Source organism: Suncus etruscus, chromosome 13, assembly GCF_024139225.1.
Source record: "Suncus etruscus isolate mSunEtr1 chromosome 13, mSunEtr1.pri.cur, whole genome shotgun sequence".
NCBI classification, from domain to species: Eukaryota; Metazoa; Chordata; class Mammalia; order Eulipotyphla; family Soricidae; genus Suncus; species Suncus etruscus.
The window spans coordinates 4,450,027-4,472,622 of record NC_064860.1 but is presented as its reverse complement, the minus strand read 5'-3'; the positions used below and the strand labels follow the sequence as shown (position 1 = coordinate 4,472,622).

Sequence of the window (22,596 nt, the reverse complement as noted above, 5' to 3'; positions counted from 1 at the left end):
CTTCAGTTCCTTCTCATTTCACTCCAGTTGTTCTTCTATTCTGCTCATCATCAACTTTAAGTCACCAGTTCCTGGGATATTCCAGATTACACATTTTTAGTGAAATTCTTAGCTTTATTACATACACTGTGCATGAATCTTATCACTGCCAAAACCCATACACAAGACATGTAAGATTTCATATGTACCCTCCTCTACTAGATGTGATCAAAAGTCACAACTCTGGTCCCTTCCTGGCCCCAAATTCTTCATCTTAAAAACACAAATGAGGACATAGTGAGGACAAAGTGAGGACATAGGTTCCTGAGAAATACCTTGTAAAACTGAAGGCTAAATTAAACTTGTGAGAAGCTATTTCATTATTATTAAAGGTTTCTTTGCAGATTAAGAATCTGGTAAATCAAAATTAGTGTAGTTCTGATTTCAGGGCCATTACTAATAAACCTTTTCTCCTCTAGCTCTTCACCTCATGTCTGTGTCTTTCCAGTTCAATGACCTAATTTAGCTTTAATTTCTGGGAAGTGAATTTTTTAATAAAGCTACTGACAACACAAAATGGGTATCAGGCCTCTTACCATGATCCAGACAAGATGTAACTTTAGGGATATATGACATACTATCTTTAATTCTTAACTTCTTTTCTATTCTTGAGCCTGAAATGTTATTAATAGGGAAGTTTAAGTTCAATTGGTTGGCAATCATCTTCAGAGAGTTTGTGTTACAGAGCTTTTATATTTCAAAAAGTGGGGAGAGATGTAGCACAGCGGTAAGGCATTTGCCTTGCATGCAGCTGATCCAGGACGAATGGTGGTTTGAATCTGGGCATTCCATATGGTCTCCTGAGACTGCTAGGAGCGATTAGTGAGCACAAAGCCAGAAGTAACCCCTGAACGCCACTACGTGGGACCCAAAAAACAAAAAGAAGAAGAAGAAGAAGAAGAAGAAGAAGAAGAAGAAGAAGAAGAAGAAGAAGAAGAAGAAGAAGAAGAAGAAGAAGAAGAAGAAGAAGAAGAAGAAGAAGAAGAAGAAACATGTGAAGGAGAAATGTCCTTGATATGCCTACTCATTTTTAAAGTCAAAGAATTTAATTTTTAATTAGTTTGTAACAAATGGTCAGACTTCATTTAAGATGACAGTGAAGAAGTGAATGGCCCTGATTTATTGTCACTATGTACCTTAAAATTACTGTGAATAATTCACTTTGGTCACAAAAAATTATTTTAAAAAAGAAATAAAATAAAATAGGAGGAAACTGCACTCTCCAAGCAAGTGAAAGCAGAGATTAACAGATGGGAATATATTAAGCTGAGAAGCTTCTGCTCCTCAAAGGAAATAGCACCCAGAATACAAGAGCCAACCACTGAGTGGGAGAAACTATTCACCCAATACCTATCAGATAAGGGGCTAATCTCCAAAATATACAAGGTACTGACAGAACTTTACAAGAAAAAAATATCTAATCCCATCAAAAAATTTGGAGAAGAAATGGACAGACACTTTGACAAAGAAGAAATACAAATGGCCAAATGACACATGAAAAAATGCTCCACATCACTAATCATCAGGGAGATGCAAATCAAAACAAATATGAGGTACCACCTCACACCACAGAGATTGGCACACATCAGAAAGAATGAGAACAAACAGTTCTGGTGGGGACGTGGAGAGAAAGGAACTTTTTTGTGTTTATTTGCATCTCTTTTTTTTCTTTTTTAAACATCTTGATTACATATATGATTGTGATTAGGTTTCGGTCATGTAAAGAGCACCCCCATCACCAGTACAACATTCCCACCACCAATGTCCTAAATCTCCCTCCATCTCAAAACCCACCCCCACCTGTACTCGAGACAGGCTTTCCAGTTCCCTCATTCATTCACATGATTATGGTAGTTCTCTGTGTAGTTATTTCTATAGCTGCACTCACCACTCTTTGTGGTGAGCTTCATGAAGTGAGCTGGAAGTTCCAGCCCTCCTCTCATTGTCTCTGAGGATTGTTGCAAAAATGACTTTTATTTTTCTTAAAACCCATAGGTGAGTGAGATTATTCTGCGCCTCTCTCTCTCCCTCTGACTTATTTCGCTCAGCATGATGGATTCCATATACATCCATGTATAGAAAACTTTCATGACTTCATCTCTCCTGATGGCTGCATAATATTCCATTGTGTATATGTACCACAGTTTCTTTAGCCATTCATATGTTGAAGGTCATCTTGGTTGTTTCCAGAGCCTGGCTATTGTGCTGCAATAAATATAGGCATGAATTTTTATCCACTGCTGGTGAGAATGCCATCTAGTTTAACCTTTATAGAAAGCGATATGGAGAGTCCTCCAAAAACTGGATATCGAGCTCCCATATGATCCAGCTATACCACTCCTAGGAATATACCCTAGGAACACAAAAATACAATACAAAAACCCCTTTCCTTACACCTATATTCATTGCAGCACTATTTACCATAGCAAGACTCTGGAAACAACCAAATCCATCAGCAATAAAATATGTCACCATATCCCTTTGCATAGGCACACTAAATAAAGAGAAATTTAATGCACAAAACAAGTTCTTATCTATTAGGGATAAGAACCCATATATTTTTTAAAAATGCAGGGTCAGTCAGATAGTCATAAGAACATATAGTGGAAATAAAAAAATGATCAGACTTGAACACCAATGAAAACAGAATCAATATCCAATCTACAACAAGCTGTAAAATGGGGACCATCTACATTAGTATTCGTGGGGGGAGGGTAAAGGAGGGAGACATGAGATGCATGCCGGGAACAAGGGTGTAGGGAGGATAACACTGGTGGTGGGAATGCCCCTCATTTATTGTCACTATGTACCTTAAATATTACTGTGAAAGATTTGTAACTCACTTTGGTCACAATAAAAATAAAAAAAAAACCTTGAAATTAGACGCCCCCCAAAAATTCAGGGTCACCTCCCACCATATGCATGTGTCATGTAGACCCAACTTAGACTCCACGTGATTGGACACAACTGTCCAACCCAGAACCCCACATTCCAGACATGGAACCGTCACAGATTCCAGCAACAACACCAGGAACCAAACTCCTCTGGTGGAAACTCTGAATGTTGTCTCTGCATCAACTTGCACCAGTTTTTTTGTATATCTTTATTTAAACAGCTTAATTACAAATATAATTGTAGTTGAGTTTCAGTCACGCAAAGAACACCCACCTTCATCAGTGCAACATTCCCATCACCAATGTTCCAGATCTCCCTCTTCCCCATCCCAGCCCCGCCTATACTCTAGACAGGTTTCTACTTACCTCGTTCATTCACATTGTTATGATAGTTCTCAATGTAGTTATTTCTCTAACAACACTCATCACTCTTTGTGGTGAGCTTCATGTAGTGAGTTGGACCTTCCAGCCCTCCTCTCTTTTGTCTCTGAGAATTACTGCAAAACTGTCTCTTATTTTTCTTAAAACCCATATATGAGTGAGACTATTCTGCATTTTTCTTTCTCCCTCTGACTTATTTCACTCAACTGCACCAGTTTTAACATGACATCCTGACATGAGGAAATGGAAACAAGTTGAGCTAAGAGAGGGATGTCTCATCTCAGCATCTAACGGTATGATGCAACCAGGAGACATGTCATCCTTTGCCCTAAGCAAAAACCAAAATCGCTATCTACAGAAGACTGACTGACCAACATGGGCTGGACAGACCTATCAAGGGACCAATGAGTAATTTCCTAGCCTAGGCCTCAGCCTAGGATTTGTACAAAAACCAAGATCTCTAATCCCAGAGGTCTAACAACTGCGACTGAGCAGAACTTCTGAAACTATGCTGAGAGACTATAACCTAGGCTCTGTTCTAGGTTCTGAACAAAAACTAAGACCACTAATTACAGAAGACTGATTACAACAACAATGATGGAACAAAACTCATAAAATCATAAAGAAAAGCTCTCTCCTAGCCTTCACCCTATAACCTATGCAAATAACAAGATCTCAGCTACAGAGGTGGGATATCATCACCTACATCTGAGTGGAAAGTTTCCTGGCACCATAAAAAGACCTTGGGGTGTGCAAATGAGTGAGCATGGAGCCTGTATTTGTTCCCATGGAAGTATGCTTCAAGGGCAGAGAAACCCTGTATCTCTTGGGCCAAGGGAATTCCCACTGTAATTTCCCCAATATTTACTATGCCTATGCAAAACAAACAAACAAAAAAGAAGAAATACAACCTTTTTTCCTTATTCCAAGGGAATTCCCTTTCCAATCTCCCCAATATTTACTGTGTCTATGCAGGAAAAAAAAAGAAGCAGCACAAAAAAATTTTTTTGGTTTTGTTATTGTTGTTGTTTATTTTTTCTCATTTGTTGTGCTTTGTTTTTTTTATTTCAGGACTGTGGTTATTATGTGGTGGTTATCTTTATTGCTGTGGTGCTTTTTGGATATTTTGTTTGATTTTTCTTTTTGTATTGTTGTTACGTTTTTCTTTCTTTTCCCTTTCTTCTCTCAAATTGATATTTTTAGCCAATGACAACAGAATTAATACCCGATCTACAACAAGTTAAACACAGAGGGGACCACTTATACTAGCAGCCCAGGGGTAAAGGAGGGGGATATGGGATGCATGTTGGGAACAGGGATGGAGGAAGGACAACATTGGTGTTGGAAATGCTCCTGATTCAATGTCAATATGTACCTAAAATATTACTGTGAAAGATATGTAATCTACTTTGGTCAAAATAAAAAGTATTATATATTAGAAAAAAAGAAAGTTGCTGGTTTGGCTATTTTTTTTCCGTAGCTGATGGTTTTGGTTTTTGGTTTATTCTATGTTTATTCTTTTTTGTAAACTTGTTGATACTCCCTTACTTTTTTTTTTGTTTCTGTTTTGTTTTGTTTTACTATTTTTTCTTCTTTTTTCCCTTCCTTTTTTTTAAATAGATATTTATAACACCTAAAAGTACTCCTAGTTTTTCTCTTTTTTGTTTGCCTTTTTTCTTTTCTTCTTCCCAAAGGGTACCAAGGCCAGACAGTCAAATGTTCATTTTGTGGAAATAAAAACTGATCAGACATGAATACCAAATCCAAAGTCAAAGACAAGAGAATCATTACCCAATCTACAACAAGCCGTACAAGGGGGGAACAGTTGCATTAGCATTACAGGAGTAAACGAGAGAGATGTGGAATGCATGCTGAGAACAGTGGTAGAGGGAGGGCAACACTAGTGTTGGGAATGCCCCTCACTCATTGTCACTATGTGCCTCAAATATTATTGTGAGAGAATTGTAATTCACTTCGACCACAATAAAAATTAAAAAAAAAGAAATACTTGCATTGTTGTCTTAAAAATCATTTCTATTTTTGAACAAAAATGAATCAATTAATAGAGAAGGCCTAATTTTGATACCAAAGTCTAGAAAGATCAAGATTTTAAAGCATGATACAACACTGTGTAAATTAAATAAATTATTTATATTCTAAAATGTCTCCATAAGTTTTTACTACAGACTGAGTCCTGGAGTATAACCTATCCTTTCAAGTCCTCATCATCATTTATCAAACAGATCTTTTCTACTTTTGAAAACCTCCAATAATTCTCATTTATTCACACGAGCATCTAAATTTACCCCATATTCAGGTTTACAAAACATCTTTAAACTCTTTTGCCTTACCAGTATGGTCAAAGACTTGATGATAGTTTTCATTGGTAGACACACTGTAAATAAATAAATGCATTACAAATTAAACTAGTTGCATAAATAAATTATAAAGTAAACTAAAATTTTTTTCTAATTAAACATATGAGAATCAATGAAGTGATTAGGGCTTATTATGAGAATACTTCTGGAAACTGAAGAGCAATCAGGAACTCAAATTGTATTACATTGGCACTTTTAAATCAATACATAATTTTATCGATAATATATTAATCTTTCCACTCCAACTAAAATGAAAATCTCTACATGATATCATTCTCTCGGCAAAGACATCCACATTCTTCTCATAAATATTTGCAAGAGAAAAAATGTTAAGGTACAAAAGATACTTACAATAATCCAGAGTCCAGCCACTGCTGAATATTTTCTTGTTTGAAATCCTCTACAAATAATAAAAAAACAAACAGAACTCCATCAAAGCAGCTGAAAACTATTTAATGACTATTTAGTAGCTTCATTCCCTACATTTTAACCATGTTTCTATTAGCACATTCATTTTACCCAGAGGCAAATTTTTTCTATGACCAGCATTTCCTGGGAAAGTCTTGAATTTCTTCAAGTCTTGAAGAAATTGACAAAAACAAAACAAAACAAAACAAAAAAAACCCTAAAATTTAAAAAGCAAAAGAATATAAAAGCAAAGAAAAATAAATCATCCAAAAAAAAGATGTTCAAATAATTTTTCAATGATCTGGAATGTACATATACCAAGAATAGAAAGCCTGGAACCTGTTTCTCTCTGGTTTTGATAGAAAACACTGTAGAGCCTCTCTTTATTGAATCACAGCATTTACCTAAGGCAGCTGGCCAGTGATGTTTGTTTGCAAGAAGTTTTCTGCCAGGTTCCAAACCAAATTTGCATTCATTCCAGGGAAAAATTGCACTAGATTCCCAGGACTGCCAAAGACATCCTTGTCAAGGACACTTTTCATTTTTTAAGGTGGCTTTTTATCACAATCTCAACATGTAGTCAACATGCAAAAGGATGTCTAAAGAAGGCATATTCTCTTATAGATTTGTTTACATTGTAGCTAACCTTGAGCTATTCTAAAGACATTTCTCTGATTTACCATATGATTTACCATATTTACCATATGATTTCTATGATTTACCATACAGTGATGTACCTGAGTTATACTTTCATAAGGTATCTCATAATCCAAACAAAAGAAGTGCATGTGAGGGGGCTTATTCCACTGCAAAGCAAAATGAATTGTGAAGTGAACAAAGAAATGTGATGCCCAAATGGTGAGATGCCATAGGGAAGGGAGATTAATCCCTTGTCTTTTTCTTACTGCTCTTTGAACTCCTAAAACTGTCAGTCTCCATATAAGACCAACAAATAAAAGAGTTTCGATAAAGATTTATAATTTACTAGAAACCTCATGTCTCCAATATAGATTTAACCTAGCCTATAGGTTATGTGGGAGAGAGGATGTGTGGACATGAGTGAAAGGAGGTAAATTTTATCCTGTGGTTGGTCTACTTTTATTAGGAAGGACCAATGTTTTGAGTTTTTGTAGAGAGGAGTTTTGAGGATTTGTGGAGGAAATCAAAAGAATCCACTTCATACAAAGTTTGACATCATGCCAGGGCCACTGGTATCTTCAAAGTTAAATTTCTTTCCAGGGTTATTTTCCCCAGTCAAGGTTCTCATATCTTTCATCACCCAGAGAGGTACATTTTTCAAATAACCCTCAGCACCCATTCTCACCCAGCCTCTGCCTTTCCTCTTCAGTGTCAGGAGGCAGATGCTCATCCAGGGGAGCCCAGACCCTTTTGGTGGACCTCAAAATATCTCTTCTGTTCTTTTCCTGTTTTCCTTGAAGATTGTCAGATCCGTGGGACTTCTTCATCATTTTAAGAGAGTAATTCAGCCAGCTATTTTAAAATACGCACACAAAAATAATGAGTTCAGTTTTGAGCCTGTCTCGGTGAGATTGGCTAGAATTTCTTCCCATACTGAATGGATCTAGCTACAAAATCTTGAAAATCCTGGATTATCCACCTAGACTGAGCTTTTTGCAGTTAAAGAGGTCACTGCCACAGCCAAAATCTAGAAACTAGAAACAACCCAAATTCCCAATACCAAATGACTGTCTAAAAAAGCTATGGTGCATATACACAATAGAATACTATGCAGCCTTTTAAAAAAGATAAAGTCATGAAATATACTGATACACAGATGCATCTGGAGGGTATCATGCTGAGTGAAATGAGTCAGAAGGAAGGGGACAGATACAGAATGATGAGGCTCATTTGTGTGCTATAAAAAAAACTTAGTTGGAGAAAGATATCTGAAGATAATAGAAATAAAGACAGGAGAATTGGTCTTTTTTATGTTGCTTCAGTGGGAGGCAGGGATTCAACAGGGAAGGGGCTACTACAAAAATGCTAGGGGGAAATGGCCACTCTTCGTAGGAACTGGGTGTTGAGAGAAAGTAAAATGATATTTCTGAAAGACTTTCAGCAACAGTATTACTGTTGCTATTTCAGATGGTGTTAGAAAGAGAAAAAAAGGAAGGGAAGAAGATATAACTTAGAGACTGGCCAGTGGGTGGGGATAGGAAGAAAACTGAGGACATTGGTAGAAGGAAGGGGTCAGTGATAAAACAATTGATTTTATTTTACCCCTGAAGCTCAATCATGAATAGCTTTGTAACTTTGTTAGTAATAGTAATTCAATAACTTAAAAATAAATAAAATAAAACAAAATAAATCTCTCCAAATTAATAATAAACATTCTTCAAATTTATTTTTTAATGTAGCTCAAAAAACATCTTTGAGAGAAAATTTTTTATGAAAAGTGAGAGTTTTGATAACAGGTCCAACTGGCTAATTTCTATGCAGCTTATTGTGGATTTTTTTGCCCCACCCCCCAAACCTTTATTGTGGATTCTTATATAAACTGTATAACAACTTTGAATTTCCTTACATCTACATTTGAAATAATTGCATGGAAAATTGTACAGATTTCTAATAAGTTTTAATTTAGTAGGGACACTATTTTGTACTGGTATTCTTATGGCCAAATTTGATGTTGATTTTTGTATAAACTTAATTGGAAATAAAAGAAGTTATCTAAAGTTTTAAAGTAACCTGAAGAGCAGAGGGATGAAATGATAAACTAAGTCTTCATAGAAAGCAAGATTTGAGTTCAAGACTCCAATCATGCACCTGTGATTAGGCCGCATGATCAATTCTATTAGATTGGGTATTTAAGACAATCCCAACATTAAGAAAACAGATTTATGTACATGATACAAATATCAGCTGCCTCTGTTATCTTCTTGATCTTTATTAACATCCTTATGAGGCACAAAGTTAAAAGAAGACAGAAGTTGAGAGTAGCTATGGAAATTGTTCAGAATCCCCAGACAATCTGTACATCAAGAACAAGGCCCTCCCACTTTCTCCTTAGTGTGTCTTGTATTTAACTGTATTCTCAACACATAGAAGGTGTTATATAAATATGTACAAAATTGCAGTAGCAAAATTAGTGTTCAAACTACACTTCTTGACTAATCTCCTTCTACAGCATTGATTTGTAGAGACACTAGTTCATTCTTCACATTCAAAGAAATGATCAAACTATCAAATATCAAATATATGAGTAGTACCACTTTGGCATCCATAAACATATGCAAACTTTATGTCAGATAACATGACATATAGCCCATCATTCCTAATCAGTATTTCTTCAAGACAAGCTACTTATAAATATTGCAATATATGAATAGCCTAAGTATATATAAGGATGTACTTATAAGTATACTATAATATAATCTTATATTATATTTAAATATAATATATAATATTATAGTATATATTTAGTATATATATGACTAGTCTAAGTACAGGTCAGCATTCTAGAAGCAATTGGTTATAAAAGTATCTTTGTTTTATATATTTGAATGTATTATGCAATAGTAGGTTGCTTGCCTTGCACACAGCAAACTTAGGTCTGATTCCTGATATCCCCCATGACCCCCTTAGCTTGCCTGAAGTGATCCCTAAACTCAGAGCCAAGAGAAAGCCATAGCACTACTGGAGATCACACACACACACACACACACACACACACACACACACACACACACACACACACACACACACACACACAAACAAATTACATTTGTATTCACAACAGTAAATTGTTACAAAATCAACCACAACTGTGATGATTGATCATTTTATATAAAAGTAATGATTAAGAATGCCAAGTAATTAAAATTAGGGCAAAGTTAAGTAATATTTACCTATAGGAACTCTGAACATTTTAGCTAATATGAACTACAGTATGTTATCTTCAAGAACATCCACTAGGGGCCCGTAGAGATAGCACAGCGGCATTTGCCTTGCAAGCAGCCGATCCAGGACCAAAAGTGGTTGGTTCGAATCCCGGTGTCCCATATGGTCCTCCGTGCCTGCCAGGAGCTATTTCTGAGCAGACAGCCAGGATTAACCCCTGAGCAATGCCGGGTGTGGCCCAAAAACCAAAAAGAAAAAAGAAAAAAAAAAGAAGATCCACTAGAAACAGATACTTATAAATAAAATAAATGTAAATTTCTCAACTGTAAACACTATCAAAGTAAAAATGTGATTTTGTTATATTAATTTTACATCACATTTTCTTCCACTTGACCAAATCTTAGCATGCAGACTAATTTTCACTATGACCACATTGAAGTCATTGAATTAAATACTTTGAGATATCACAGTGTCAATGAGCTCATTTTTGCTCCCAGGTGTCATATAGATTTTGACAATTTTACAAAAAGAGGTTTTTCACCCTTATAGATCACTGACTGTTTTTTATCTTCTTCACTGATACCAGGACAACATTTTCCCGGGATAAAACAAAAAACCAAATAACTGTTAGATGAGTGCTTGGTTATTCGATGAAGATGTATGGAGTTAGTTATGCAAATATTTTGGTTCTTATGGAATTAAAAGAGTATACACTTTTAGAAAACAACTCTAGAGCTTAATCTTAGATAAATGGATTTTCTGATATTAACAGAGGGAAGTTTTCAAAGATCTCTGATAATGTATTTCTTTATCTCTTAATAGCAGTATAGTCCTGATGAAGTTGTTAGAATATGTGTTTATAGACTGGGACCGCCCAGGCAGCCTTACCAAAGAGCTTTTCCCTCCTTATCATCAGTCCTTTTTTACCAAACTGGGCGGTCACTAGGCATGACAACTGTTGTTAGTCTCTCATTATACCATAATGCTCATAACTATAGGTTACTTCTAGGAAAGGAAATGGGATGCGCAAAACCTATACAGAGCTCATTACCATGTCACATATTTTCTTTTTATTTTTTTTATAAATTATCCTTATTTAAACACCGTGATTACAAATATAATTGTAGTTGTATGATTACAGTCATGTAAAGAACAGCCCCCTTCACTAGTGCAGGATTCCCACCACCAATTTCCCGGATCTACCTACTCCCCACTCCACCCACACCTGTACTCGAGACGGGCTTTCTTTTTCCCTCATTCATTCACATTTTTATGAGAGTTTTCAGTGTAGTTATTTCTCTAACTGCACTTATCACTCTTGTGGTGAGCTTCATGTCATGAGCCGCACCTACATGGAAAGATGGGGGGAAATAAGGGTTGGGACTGAGGCAGTAAAATACTAGAAATCAAATTTGTAGGGCAGTATCAAGGCCACAATACAAGATGGATGTTATAGATATATAAAATATATGCATACAATACTATCAATAGGAAAACAAGGAGAAAAAAATTCCAGTGACTGTCCCAACATAAACCAGTGCTAGAACGGCCCGCCCTCCTCCTAAAGCGCATTCCCATTAGTGTAGGTAGAGGTAGGGGGAAGCCTGAGGACCACTAAGAGTCCACCTGAACCCACTTCTGACCATCTGAGCTGGCACCCAGGGAAGGCCTGGAGTCAGGGGGAAAAGACAAGGACGGCAGGGGTCCTGCCAAGCCTCCCAGCACTCCCCAGGCCAGGGGAAAGGGCTCCATTATGGGGCCTCCCAAAACCCCATACCTGGCAAGAGCTCTCTCCAGAATCAAAGAGGAAACTGGAGGCCAGAGGTCTGCCCACCCTCCTCCCCATGCACCTACCCCCTAGAGTATGGAGAGAGTGGGGAAGCCTGAGGACCACTAAGAGTCCCCCTGAACCCACTTCTGGCCATCTGAGCTGGCACCCAGGGAAGGCCTGGAGTCAGGGGAAAAAGACAAGGATGGCTGGGGGCCTGCCAAGCCTCCCAGCACTCCCCAGGCCAGGGAGAAGGGCTCCGGTATGAGGCCTCTCCAAACCCCAAACCTGGCAAGAGCTGGTCTCTAGAATCAAGGAGGGAACCGGAAGCCAGATGTCTGCCCTCCCTCCTCCCCATGCACTCCCCCTGGAGTACGGAGGGAGCGGGGGAAGCCTGAGGACCACTAAGAGTCCACCTGAACCCACTTCTGGCCATCTGAGCTGGCACCCAGGGAAGACCTGGAGTCAAGGGAAAAAGACAAAGACAGCTGGGTCCTGCTAAGCCTCCCAGCACTCCCCAGGCTAGGGAGAAAGGCTTCGGTATGGGCCTCCCCAAACCCCATACCTGACAAGTGCTCATCTCCAGAATCAAAGAGGAAATCGGAAGCCAGATGTCTTCCCACCCTCCTCCCCATGCACCTCTCCCCTGGAATATGGAGGGAGGGAAGCCTGACTACCCTTAAGAATCTACCTGAACCCACTTCTGGCCACCTGAGCCGGCACCCAGGGAGGTCTGGAGTCCAGGGGAAACAGAGGGGTTAGTCTATGGGGCCTGCCAAGCCTCCCAGCACTCCCCAGCTTAGGGAGAAAGCCTCGGCATGGGGTCTCCCCATACCCATGCCTGGCAACAGTTGCATATGCTCAGTTTTTCTGATCTGTTAGTTCAGTGTTAAATTTTTTAATTTTAGTTGACAAATCCTCTTGATGCTTAATTATGCTCCAGTCAAGTCTATCGATGCTTTTTTTGAGCTCCCTGAACATTTTCTATAATTCTACTCTAAACTTTTTATTTGAAAGGATACCTAGTTGTTTCCTACTTTTTAGATTATTAGAGGAGCCATCTTGATTTCTGTAAATATGGGGGTGTATTGCAAAATTCTCCATTGGTAAGGCTGTAGATTGCTTCTTACAATGTGCTGAAATGGAATTCAGGGGTTACAAGATAAGCACGGCCATGGAACGAAGCAAAGTGGCCATGCTTTTTGGGTGTGGATCCTGGAGAGATAATGGTCCTTGGTGTGTCTAGCCTGGCTCAGCAGGAAAAAGGCAGAGAGCATGGCTGCCATCCCTTTTAAGTCTCTGGGTGCCCAATCACACGGCAGGAATCGGCCCCACATTCGTTGGGTGGGGACATCTTACCAGGTGTGGGTCCTGGAGAGATTATAGTCCTTGGTGTGTCTATGCTGGCTCAGCAGAAAAGAGGTAGAGAGCATGGCCACCATTCTTTATAAGTTTCTGGGTGCCCAATTACCTAGCAGGAATTGGCCCCACATTCATTGGGTGGGGACATCTTACCGGATGTGGGTCCTAGAGAGATTATGGTCCATGGTGTGTCTAGGCTGGCTCAGCAGGGAAAAAAAGCCACATATTTTCTAGAATGCTCTAGACACAAAGTATTCCAGGTAGCCTTCCCCAGTAAAGTAAAGATCATCCTAATCAAGCAGGATTGGACCAGAAAATGAAGAACATTTGCTGGCTTTCGTTATTTCTACTTTCTCTCCTTCCCCATTTTTTAATTTTATGTCCCATCTCACCTGGGTCTGCTTTTTAACTGTAACACATGGATCAAACACATGAGTATATATGTTCACCATACCAATCAATGGTCAGCTAATATTCGTCTGTAATAGATATAATATCAATTTCATGGTATAGTCTCCCATAAGTGCCCATTACCATGTCACTTGGCTATTTGGACTTGAAAACTATGATTGTTCTTAAGTATGCTCCACACACAAATGATAAAGTCTTACTTCAGTCTGGTTCACCCTTACCAAACATGATCGGCCTAAACGGAAAAAAGAGGGGGAGAGAAGACCTTTGACAGTAGACTTGCCAGCTTTATTTTCTTTTGCTTCTTTCTTTTTTTTCTCTTCTTCTCTTTAAGTGTTCTGTCCCCGTATCACCTGGGAAAGCGTTTCAAATGTAAACCACTAAATTATCCTCTGAATGCTAATGTAGGCGATTGAGTGTATGTGTATGCCATACCAATGTCAGTCTAATATCCATCTGCAATAGATATGTCTACGTAGTATAGGTAACCTTTCCTTCCCCTCCCCCTTTTTTTTTTTGCTTACCACCTTACAAAACCTTTTCGAGCCCTACATGTTATTTCTCCACATTTAACCTTTTTTTTTTTACTCTCAGAGATAAGGATCTCTTCAGGAAGCAGAACATTCTTTTTTTTTTTTTTTTTTTTTTTTTTTTGGTTTTTGGGCCACACCCGGCAATGCTCAGGGGTTACTCCTGGCTGTCTGCTCCTGGCAGGCACGGGGAACCATATAGAACACCGGGATTCGATCCAACCACCTTTGGTCCTGGAGGGGAAGCAGAACATTTACCCCAGCCTAGCCAGATGCCAACCATCTCCCAAAGTGAAAAGATAAATTCTCAACATGAGAAGAAACTGACAGTCTGCTGCTATTGATTTTCCCTTGGTGAGCCCTCTTCCTTCACCTCCTTTCACCGTGGACTTTTGCTTTCTACCAGATTTGGTTCCTGAGAAGCTCCCCGCTTGAGAACATTTCCTGATATGGTACTGTTGGGAGCCATTTTTACTAGACTCCACAAAACCAAATCACAGGTTGAAGCTGCGCCCCGGATCTTCCCCCCTACCCCGCCTATTTAAAAAGAGTTAAAGAGGACATATAAATTTCCTTTGAAGATTTCTTTTCGATACACTTCTTTAATAAGCATAACCATTATTAAATATCTTCTTATGTAGTGTCAACTACCCTTATCTTTGGGATCCGTTTACTACGGAATACTAGTAGACAAGTCTTTGTTCAGAGTTCATGTAAGCAAAAGTTTCTGGGGACTTTTGGTCTTGATACCTTAGCCCCCACATACACTTGTAATACCTTGTGGCATTGTCCCTTTTTGCATTGGCACATTATAATGGGAAAAGTTAACAGATGCAAACAAGTTCTTATCTAATAGAGATAGGAACACAAATTTTTTATACTGCAGTGGGACCTTATACCCTAAACATTTGACATGTGACTTGGCTTAGACTCCAGTTGATTGGCCATTGACCATTCACCCCTGACCCATGGATACTGCCTATGGAAACAAACATGCCTTCCTACATCAGCACCAGGAACATAAATTCTACCAAAAACATCTCCACTACCACCATAACACCTACTTACTCCAAGGACAGTTCTTATATCACCCTGACAACTGGGCAAACGCAACAGTCTGCTTTTAGGGCAGGATTCTCTGAATGCTATCTGATGGTGAGATGGAACCAGAAGACACTACACAGCACCCAGGCTTTGACATAGGACCTATGTCTATAATTACAGTAACCTAACAGTAACAACTGTGATGGTAAAGAGCTGACCACTAAGAATGACTATGGAGTTGGGCAACTGAGTATGCCTGGAGTCTTGAGTTAGTCTGATGCCAAAATACTCTGAGGGTAAGATCTCCCTGTTTTTGAAGCTGAAGGTCTTTCTTTCCAATTCCTTCCATATTTTGCTGTGACTATGCAAACGACATTTGCCACTCACACACATCATTTTAAGTGTATTTCCCATCTCTAAAGAAAATAAAAAGGGAGCGTACTAAACCTTTGCTATAATATTAATGACTGTATTAGTGATACAATAATTTTCACAAATATAACTGCCAATAATCTCTCTTCCCTTCTTTTCTCATCTTTTTTTTCAATTTTTTATTTTCTTTCTATTTTTTAATAACTTCACTTCTGACAAAGAAAAGTAGAATACATCTTTTATAACTTTTCTCATTTGTTTTTGTTTTGTTTCAAACAGAAAAGATGGAAATGTGAGATGAGACTACTCTAAACAAAGGTGTTTCCCCAACTTCCTATTTCCCTAAACATCTTCCTTTGTAAAGTAAAAGCCCACTTGGATTATAAGACCTTCCCCATCCTGGTGGATTTGGTTCTGGATAATAAAGAGAGAGCAGTGCTGACTTTTGGAGGGTTATGGTTAGGACAGAGAGAGCACATGGCAGAGAGGCTATGAGGCAAAAAGGAGACTGATTCCACTAAATATCTTTCGCTGACTGTCTTGGATTCATGTCTTTGCAGCTAACCTGCTTCATCAGACTGGTCGCCTAAAGGATTAAAAATATGGTGCCTGGGGTGGTCTCACCACTCATGGATATCTTTATTTTATGAAAGAAGAATTATTCATTAGTTTTCCTCATAGAAGAAAAAGGTGAAAAGTTTTGCTTGTGGATAATTTGTATCATTGAAAAATTTCTTCATTTAGGTAATTGTAGAGTTAGTATCAATATAGGTCATTATCCATATATTTTTGTGACTGAAAATTTATAAGTCCTCAAGGTGAGTGAAAGTTCATATCAGAGTCTGAAATTTTCTCCAACATAGAAACTTACTTTCAAGATGATAATGCTATGATCTGTATCTTGGACTTTGGCCACTTCTTCTAAAGAAACCCTGTGGTATAGAAGAGAATATTCCAACAGAAGAACGACCCTAAAGTATTTAAAGGTATACAAGGGATATCACTGTCTTTAAATCTCTACATTGGGTCTTCATTATTACAGCCCCAATAAAAGCTTCATAAGATCTGTTTAGAGGGCAGGATTTTCTTTTTCTTCTCTACCCTTCATCTATGTACGTTAATTTGTCCATTGGCAAGATTGAAGAGACATATACTTAGGGACTTATGCTGTTAGTTTTAAGCCCTTTGCCCAATTGGGAATACAGATGTATAATAGTCAGACTTGGGGCCAGAGAGATAGCTCAGGGGTAGGGCATTTGCCTTGCATGTGGCTGACCTGGGAAAAAGACAGGTTCAATTTCTGGCATCCTATGTGGTCCCCGAGCCTGCCAGGAGTGATTTCTGAGTGTAGAGCCAGGAGTAACCCCTGAGCGTAGCCATGTGTGGCCCCAAAACAACAACAACAACAACAACAACAACAACAAATCAGACTTGTTACCTACATTGCTGTCAACCTAATGTGAACCAGACCATAAAGTATTGATTACAATTATCCAATTACAGAATCACCCACAATTTCCATTTCTCTCTAGAACACTTTCAAAGATGCATAATTGTCAGCTATTAGATCTAGTTATCTTAGAACTTTCAGAAGCATTTAGAGGAGTTGACAGTTTCTTTTTTAAAAAAAAGTCTTTATTTAAGCACCATGAATACAAACTTGATTGTAGTTAGGTTTCAGTCATAAAAAGAATATGCCCCCTTCACTAGTGCAACATTACCACCACCAATGTCCCCCATCTTTCTCCTTACCCAACCCAGGCCTGTATTCAAGACAGACATTCTACTTCTCTCACTCAATAACATTGTCATGATAGTTGTCATTGTAGTTATTTCTCTAACTGCATGGTGAGCTTTATATTGTGAACTGGTCCTTCCAGCCCTCATCCCTATTATATCTGGGCATTATTATAATGATGTCTTTTATTTTTATTAAAACCCATAGATGAGTGAGACTATTCTGTGTCTATCTCTCTCCCTCTGACTTATAATTTCCATGTGCATTATAGTTTCCATGTGCATCGATGTATAGGAAAATTTCATGACTTCATCTCTCCTGATGGCTGCATAGTATTTCATTTTGTATATGTACCACAGTTTCTTTAGCCATTCATCTGTTGAAGGATATCTTGGTTGTTTCCAGAATCTGGCTGTTGTAAATAGCACTGTAATGAATCTAGGTGTGAGGACAGTTTCTTATTAGTGGAAATATTCTTTACATTAATTCAGGGCCTCCCAGTAGTGCTTAGGCCATGGGGCTTATCTGTGTTTTCTGGCAGTACTTGGGTGACCTCCAGAGTTTCAGTTTTCATTGCTCTGGGGACCAGTGGTTAAGACTATTAAACTGGAGTCATGCATGCATGACTTCTTAACTATTGCACTCTCATGTCCCTAGTTTATTTATTTTGCGAGGAGGTTTGGGTCACACCCGGTGACACTCCTGGCTATGTGCTCAGAAATTACTCCTGGCTTGGGGAACCATATGGGACGCCAGAGGATCAAACCACAGTCTGTCCTAGGTCAGCTGCATGCAAAGCAATCGCCCTACCGCTGTGCCACCACTCCAGCCCCTCTAATTTATTTTTAATACCATTCTTTTTCTACATTTCCTCCTATTTTTAGTATTTATTTCCCTGAATTCTTTTGCTGATATTATTTTTGGATCACAATCCCCATTTTCTTTTATCTATAGACATTCTTTTTCTCCATGATGTGGCTTTAGTTATTGCGCTATAATCTCATAGTTCACTGTAAGTAATTAAATAAATATTTACATATTGTTTTAAAGGTCTGTGTTTGCACTTCCATTTAACACCCCTGGTAGTTTCTTTGGGATAGAGCCCGTAGTTCTCATAACACAATTGTACAAAAATATATTTCATATATTTTTGAATGAAAAATTAGATGAATGCCAGTAGTAAACTGGGAAATATCAAATATATATATGACTTTTTTAGAGAAGAAAGTATATTTTTATATTTAGCAGTTAAAAATTCCAGTTTTACCAGAAGGTAAAACTTTGAAGGAACATACATATATCAATCAATAATGACCATATATTTGTATTATAAAAGTGATAAAAGTTATTCTTCAGGTATTTAAAATTGGTTAAGTCACATAAAATGTGATCTTTAAAAGTATAGTTCTGGCCTTACCTGCGCTAGCCTAGGACGGACAGCGGTTCGATCCCCTGGCGTCCCATATGGTCCCCCAAGCCAGGAGCGACTTCTGAGCGCATAGCCAGGAGAAACCCCTGAGCATCACCGGGTGTGGCCCAAAAACCAAAAAAAAAAAAAAAAAAAAAGGGCTCCCTGTGTGTAGCACCAGGCGGGGAAAATCCGCGAAAGTACACCGGCCCAGTGGGGCTCAGCTGTGAAAGACTGTGAGTGTGACCTGTCTATGTCTGTCTACTGTCCTCTTGCGTGAAACTCTTGCGAGTGGGGCAAAAAGAGGCTCAGAGGAGCACGGCCGCTCCGCTTCGCTACACGGCCGTGCACTCTTTCTAAGGAAAGAACTCCATTGCAACAAGAAGGAAAAATCACACTAAGAACGGCGCTATATCACAGAAGCAAACATTTCTCTCTGGACTGTCTTCTCTGTTGCATGCTCGGGCCTAAGATTTGACCCAGTGTGAGGCTTCATCCACGGAGGACTCCCCTCCCTTAGAGGCAAGTCAGCCCATCCAGAAAGGGAGGAGCCAGAGGAGTGTGCTGCCTACATCATATAGACAATGAATACCACCACAACACGTAGAAAAACCCACAATACAAGTGTGACAATGGGGAAAAAACGCAGGCCAGCATCAGACATATAGAGAATAAAGATGACAATTCTGAGGACCAGATAATGACTGAACAACTAATCAACCTCTCAGATAAGGACTTTAGACTAGCAATATGGAAGGTGCTCAACAGACTCCAAGAAACCATGGATCAAGTTGAACAGAACACTAATAATAACCAAGAAAATATGAAGGCAGAAATGACAAAACTCCAAACTGAAATAACATGTCAACTAACAGGACTGAAAAAGTCAGTAAACGAAGTGAATGACAAAATGGATAAGCTCTGGGACAGGGTATCAGAAGCTGAGAATAGACTTGGTGCTGTGGAAGATGAGATACATAACAATTCCATACAGCAGGAGAGATTGGACAAAAAACTTAAAGCAAATGAGCAGACAATGGAAAAATTAGTCAAAGAATGGGAACAGACGAAAATAGAAGTCTATGATAAGATCAACAGAAACAACTTAAGAATCATTGGAGTCCCAGAGACCCAGGAAGAAAATTTCCAGGAAGAATCAATGGTCAAGAACATCATTAAAGAGAAACTTCCAGAGCTAAAGAATATATGTGATCAAATCCTGCATGCCCGAAGAGTACCAACCAAAAGAGACCCCAGAAAAACCACCCCAAGACACATCCTAGTCACAATGACAAATCCCACAGATAGAGACAGAATTCTGAAAACAGCAAGATCAAAAGGGGAAATCATGTTCAAGCAAGCTTCCCTGAGATTTACAGCAGACCTGTCACCAGAAACGCTCAATGCCAGAAAGCAGTGGTGGGATATTGTGACAAGACTGAATGAAATGAATGCTTCACCCAGAATACTATACCCAGCAAAACTCACTTTCCGGTTTGATGGAAGAATACATGGTTTCACAGACAAAAAACAGCTCAGGAACTTCACAGACACAAAACCAGTCTTAAGAGAAAAACTGAAAGACCTAATCTAAGACAAGACTACCCAAAAGACACACCAAATTTTGAAATAAAGATGGCGTTAAATCCCAGGACAATTCTTTCTCTCAACGTCAATGGACTAAATGCACCAGTTAAGAGACACAGAGTGGCTAAATGGATCAAAAAAACTCAATCCAACCTTCTGCTGCCTACAAGAAACGCACCTGAATAGTCAGAACAAACATAGACTCAAAATAAAAGGCTGGAGAAAAGTTATCCAAGCAAACAACACCCATAAAAAAGCTGGAGTGGCCATACTAATATCAGATAATGCAAACTTTATACTCAGGAAGGTTGTAAGGGACAAAGACGGACATTTTATATTAATCAAGGGGTACGTAGAGCAGGAAGAATTCACTCTCCTAAACATATATGCACCGAATGAGGGGCCAGCAAAATATTTAATACAACTGTTGACAAATCTGAAAAATAATATCAACAACAACACAATAATTGTGGGGGACCTTAACACGGCTTTGTCAACACTGGACAGGTCAACCAGACTGAAACCCAACAAGAATATACTAGACCTGAGGAGAGAAATGGAAGAAAGAGGCCTAGTGGATATATATAGGACACTCCATCCCCAGAAACCTGGATACACATTCTTCTCCAATGTACATGGGACATTCTCCAGGATAGACTACATGCTGGCACATAAAACATACCTCCATAAGATCAAGAGGATAGAAATTTTGCAGGCTACCTTCGCTGACCACAAGGCTCTGAAATTATTTGTGAACTCCAAAGGGACTCAGAAGAAACACTTTAACACCTGGAAGTTAAACAGCCTCATGCTCAATAACCAGTGGGTCCGAGATGAAATCAAGGAGGAAATCAAAAGGTTCCTGGAAACAAATGACAATAAAGACACAAACTATCAGAACTTATGGGACACAGCAAAAGCAGTACTGAGAGGAAAATTTATAGCTTTGCAAGCACACATCAGGAAGGAAGAAGGAGCCTACCTGAGTAGCTTAATGACACAGCTAATAGAACTAGAAAATGCTCAACGAAAGGACCCAAGAATAGGAAGACAGAAGGAAATAACAAAGCTGAGAGCAGAAATCAACGAAGTGGAAACTCAAAAAACAATCCGAAAGATCAACGAAAGCAGAAGTTGGTTCTTTGAAAAAATAAACAAGATCCATAGACCACTGGCAAACCTAACAAAGAAAGAGAGAGAGAGAAACTTGATAACTCGTATCAGGAATGAAAAAGGAGAGATCACTACTGATATGACAGAGATTCAAAGGGTAATCAGAAACTACTTTGAAAAACTCTACGCCACTAAAAATGAGAACCTGGAAGAAATGGATAAATTCTTGGACTCTTATAATCTTCCACGGTTGAAGGAAGAGGATGTAGCATATCTAAACACCCCCATCACCATTGATGAAATTAAAACAGTAATCAAATGTCTGCCGAAAAACAAAAGCCCAGGTCCAGATGGATTCACTAATGAATTCTATCAAACTTTCCAAGAGGAACTACTGCCAATCTTGGCAAGACTCTTTCATGAAATTGAACAAACAGAAACACTTCCAAATAGCTTTTATGAAGCCAACATCACCTTGATACCTAAACAAACAGAGACGCTACCAAAAAAGAAAATTACAGACCAATATCACTGATGAATGCAGATGCAAAGATCCTCAACAAAATCCTGGCAAATAGGATTCAATGCCTCGTTAAGAAGATCATCCACTACGATCAAGTAGGTTTCATCCCAGGAATGCAAGGCTGGTTTAACATCCGTAAATCTATCAACATAATACACAACATCAATAACAAGAAAAATAAAAACCACATGATCATATCAATAGATGCAGAGAAAGCATTTGATAAGGTCCAACACCCATTCTTGATCAAAACTCTCAGCAAGATGGGAATGGAGGGAACCTTTCTCAATATAGTGAAGGCCATCTACCACAAGCCAGTGGCAAATATTATCCTCAATGGAAAAAAACTGAAAGCCTTCCCTCTAAATTCTGGCACAAGACAAGGCTGTCCTCTCTCACCACTCCTATTCAACATAGCACTGGAAGTACTTGCTATAGCGATTAGGCAAGAAAAGGATATCAAGGGAATCCAGATAGGAAAGGAAGAAGTCAAGCTCTCACTGTTTGCAGATGACATGATACTCTACTTAGAAAACCCTAAAGACTCTATCAAAAAGCTTCTAGAAACAATAGACTCATATAGCAAGGTGTCAGGCTACAAAATTAACACACAAAAATCAATGGCCTTTCTATATACCAATAGTAATAAGGATGAAATGGACATTAAGAAAACAACCCCGGGGCCGGAGAGATAGCATGGAGGTAAGGCGTTTGCCTTTCATGCAGGAGGTCATCTGTTCGAATCCCGGCATCCCATATGGTCCCCCGTGCCTGCCAGG

The 22,596-nt window shown here is 38.8% G+C and overlaps 1 protein-coding gene across 1 annotated transcript in view; it reads right to left on the bottom strand.

Annotated features, from left to right (window-relative positions):
- Positions 1-13,276, bottom strand: part of ITPRID1 (ITPR interacting domain containing 1) — a 100,985-nt gene extending 87,709 nt beyond the window's left edge. The window contains 4 exon segments of the mRNA XM_049785975.1: positions 5,666-5,709; positions 6,044-6,119; positions 7,425-7,591; positions 13,245-13,276. Of these exon segments, the coding sequence (XP_049641932.1) occupies positions 5,666-5,709; positions 6,044-6,119; positions 7,425-7,591; positions 13,245-13,276 (319 nt within the window).
- Between the last annotated feature and the right edge of the window lie 9,320 nt (positions 13,277-22,596).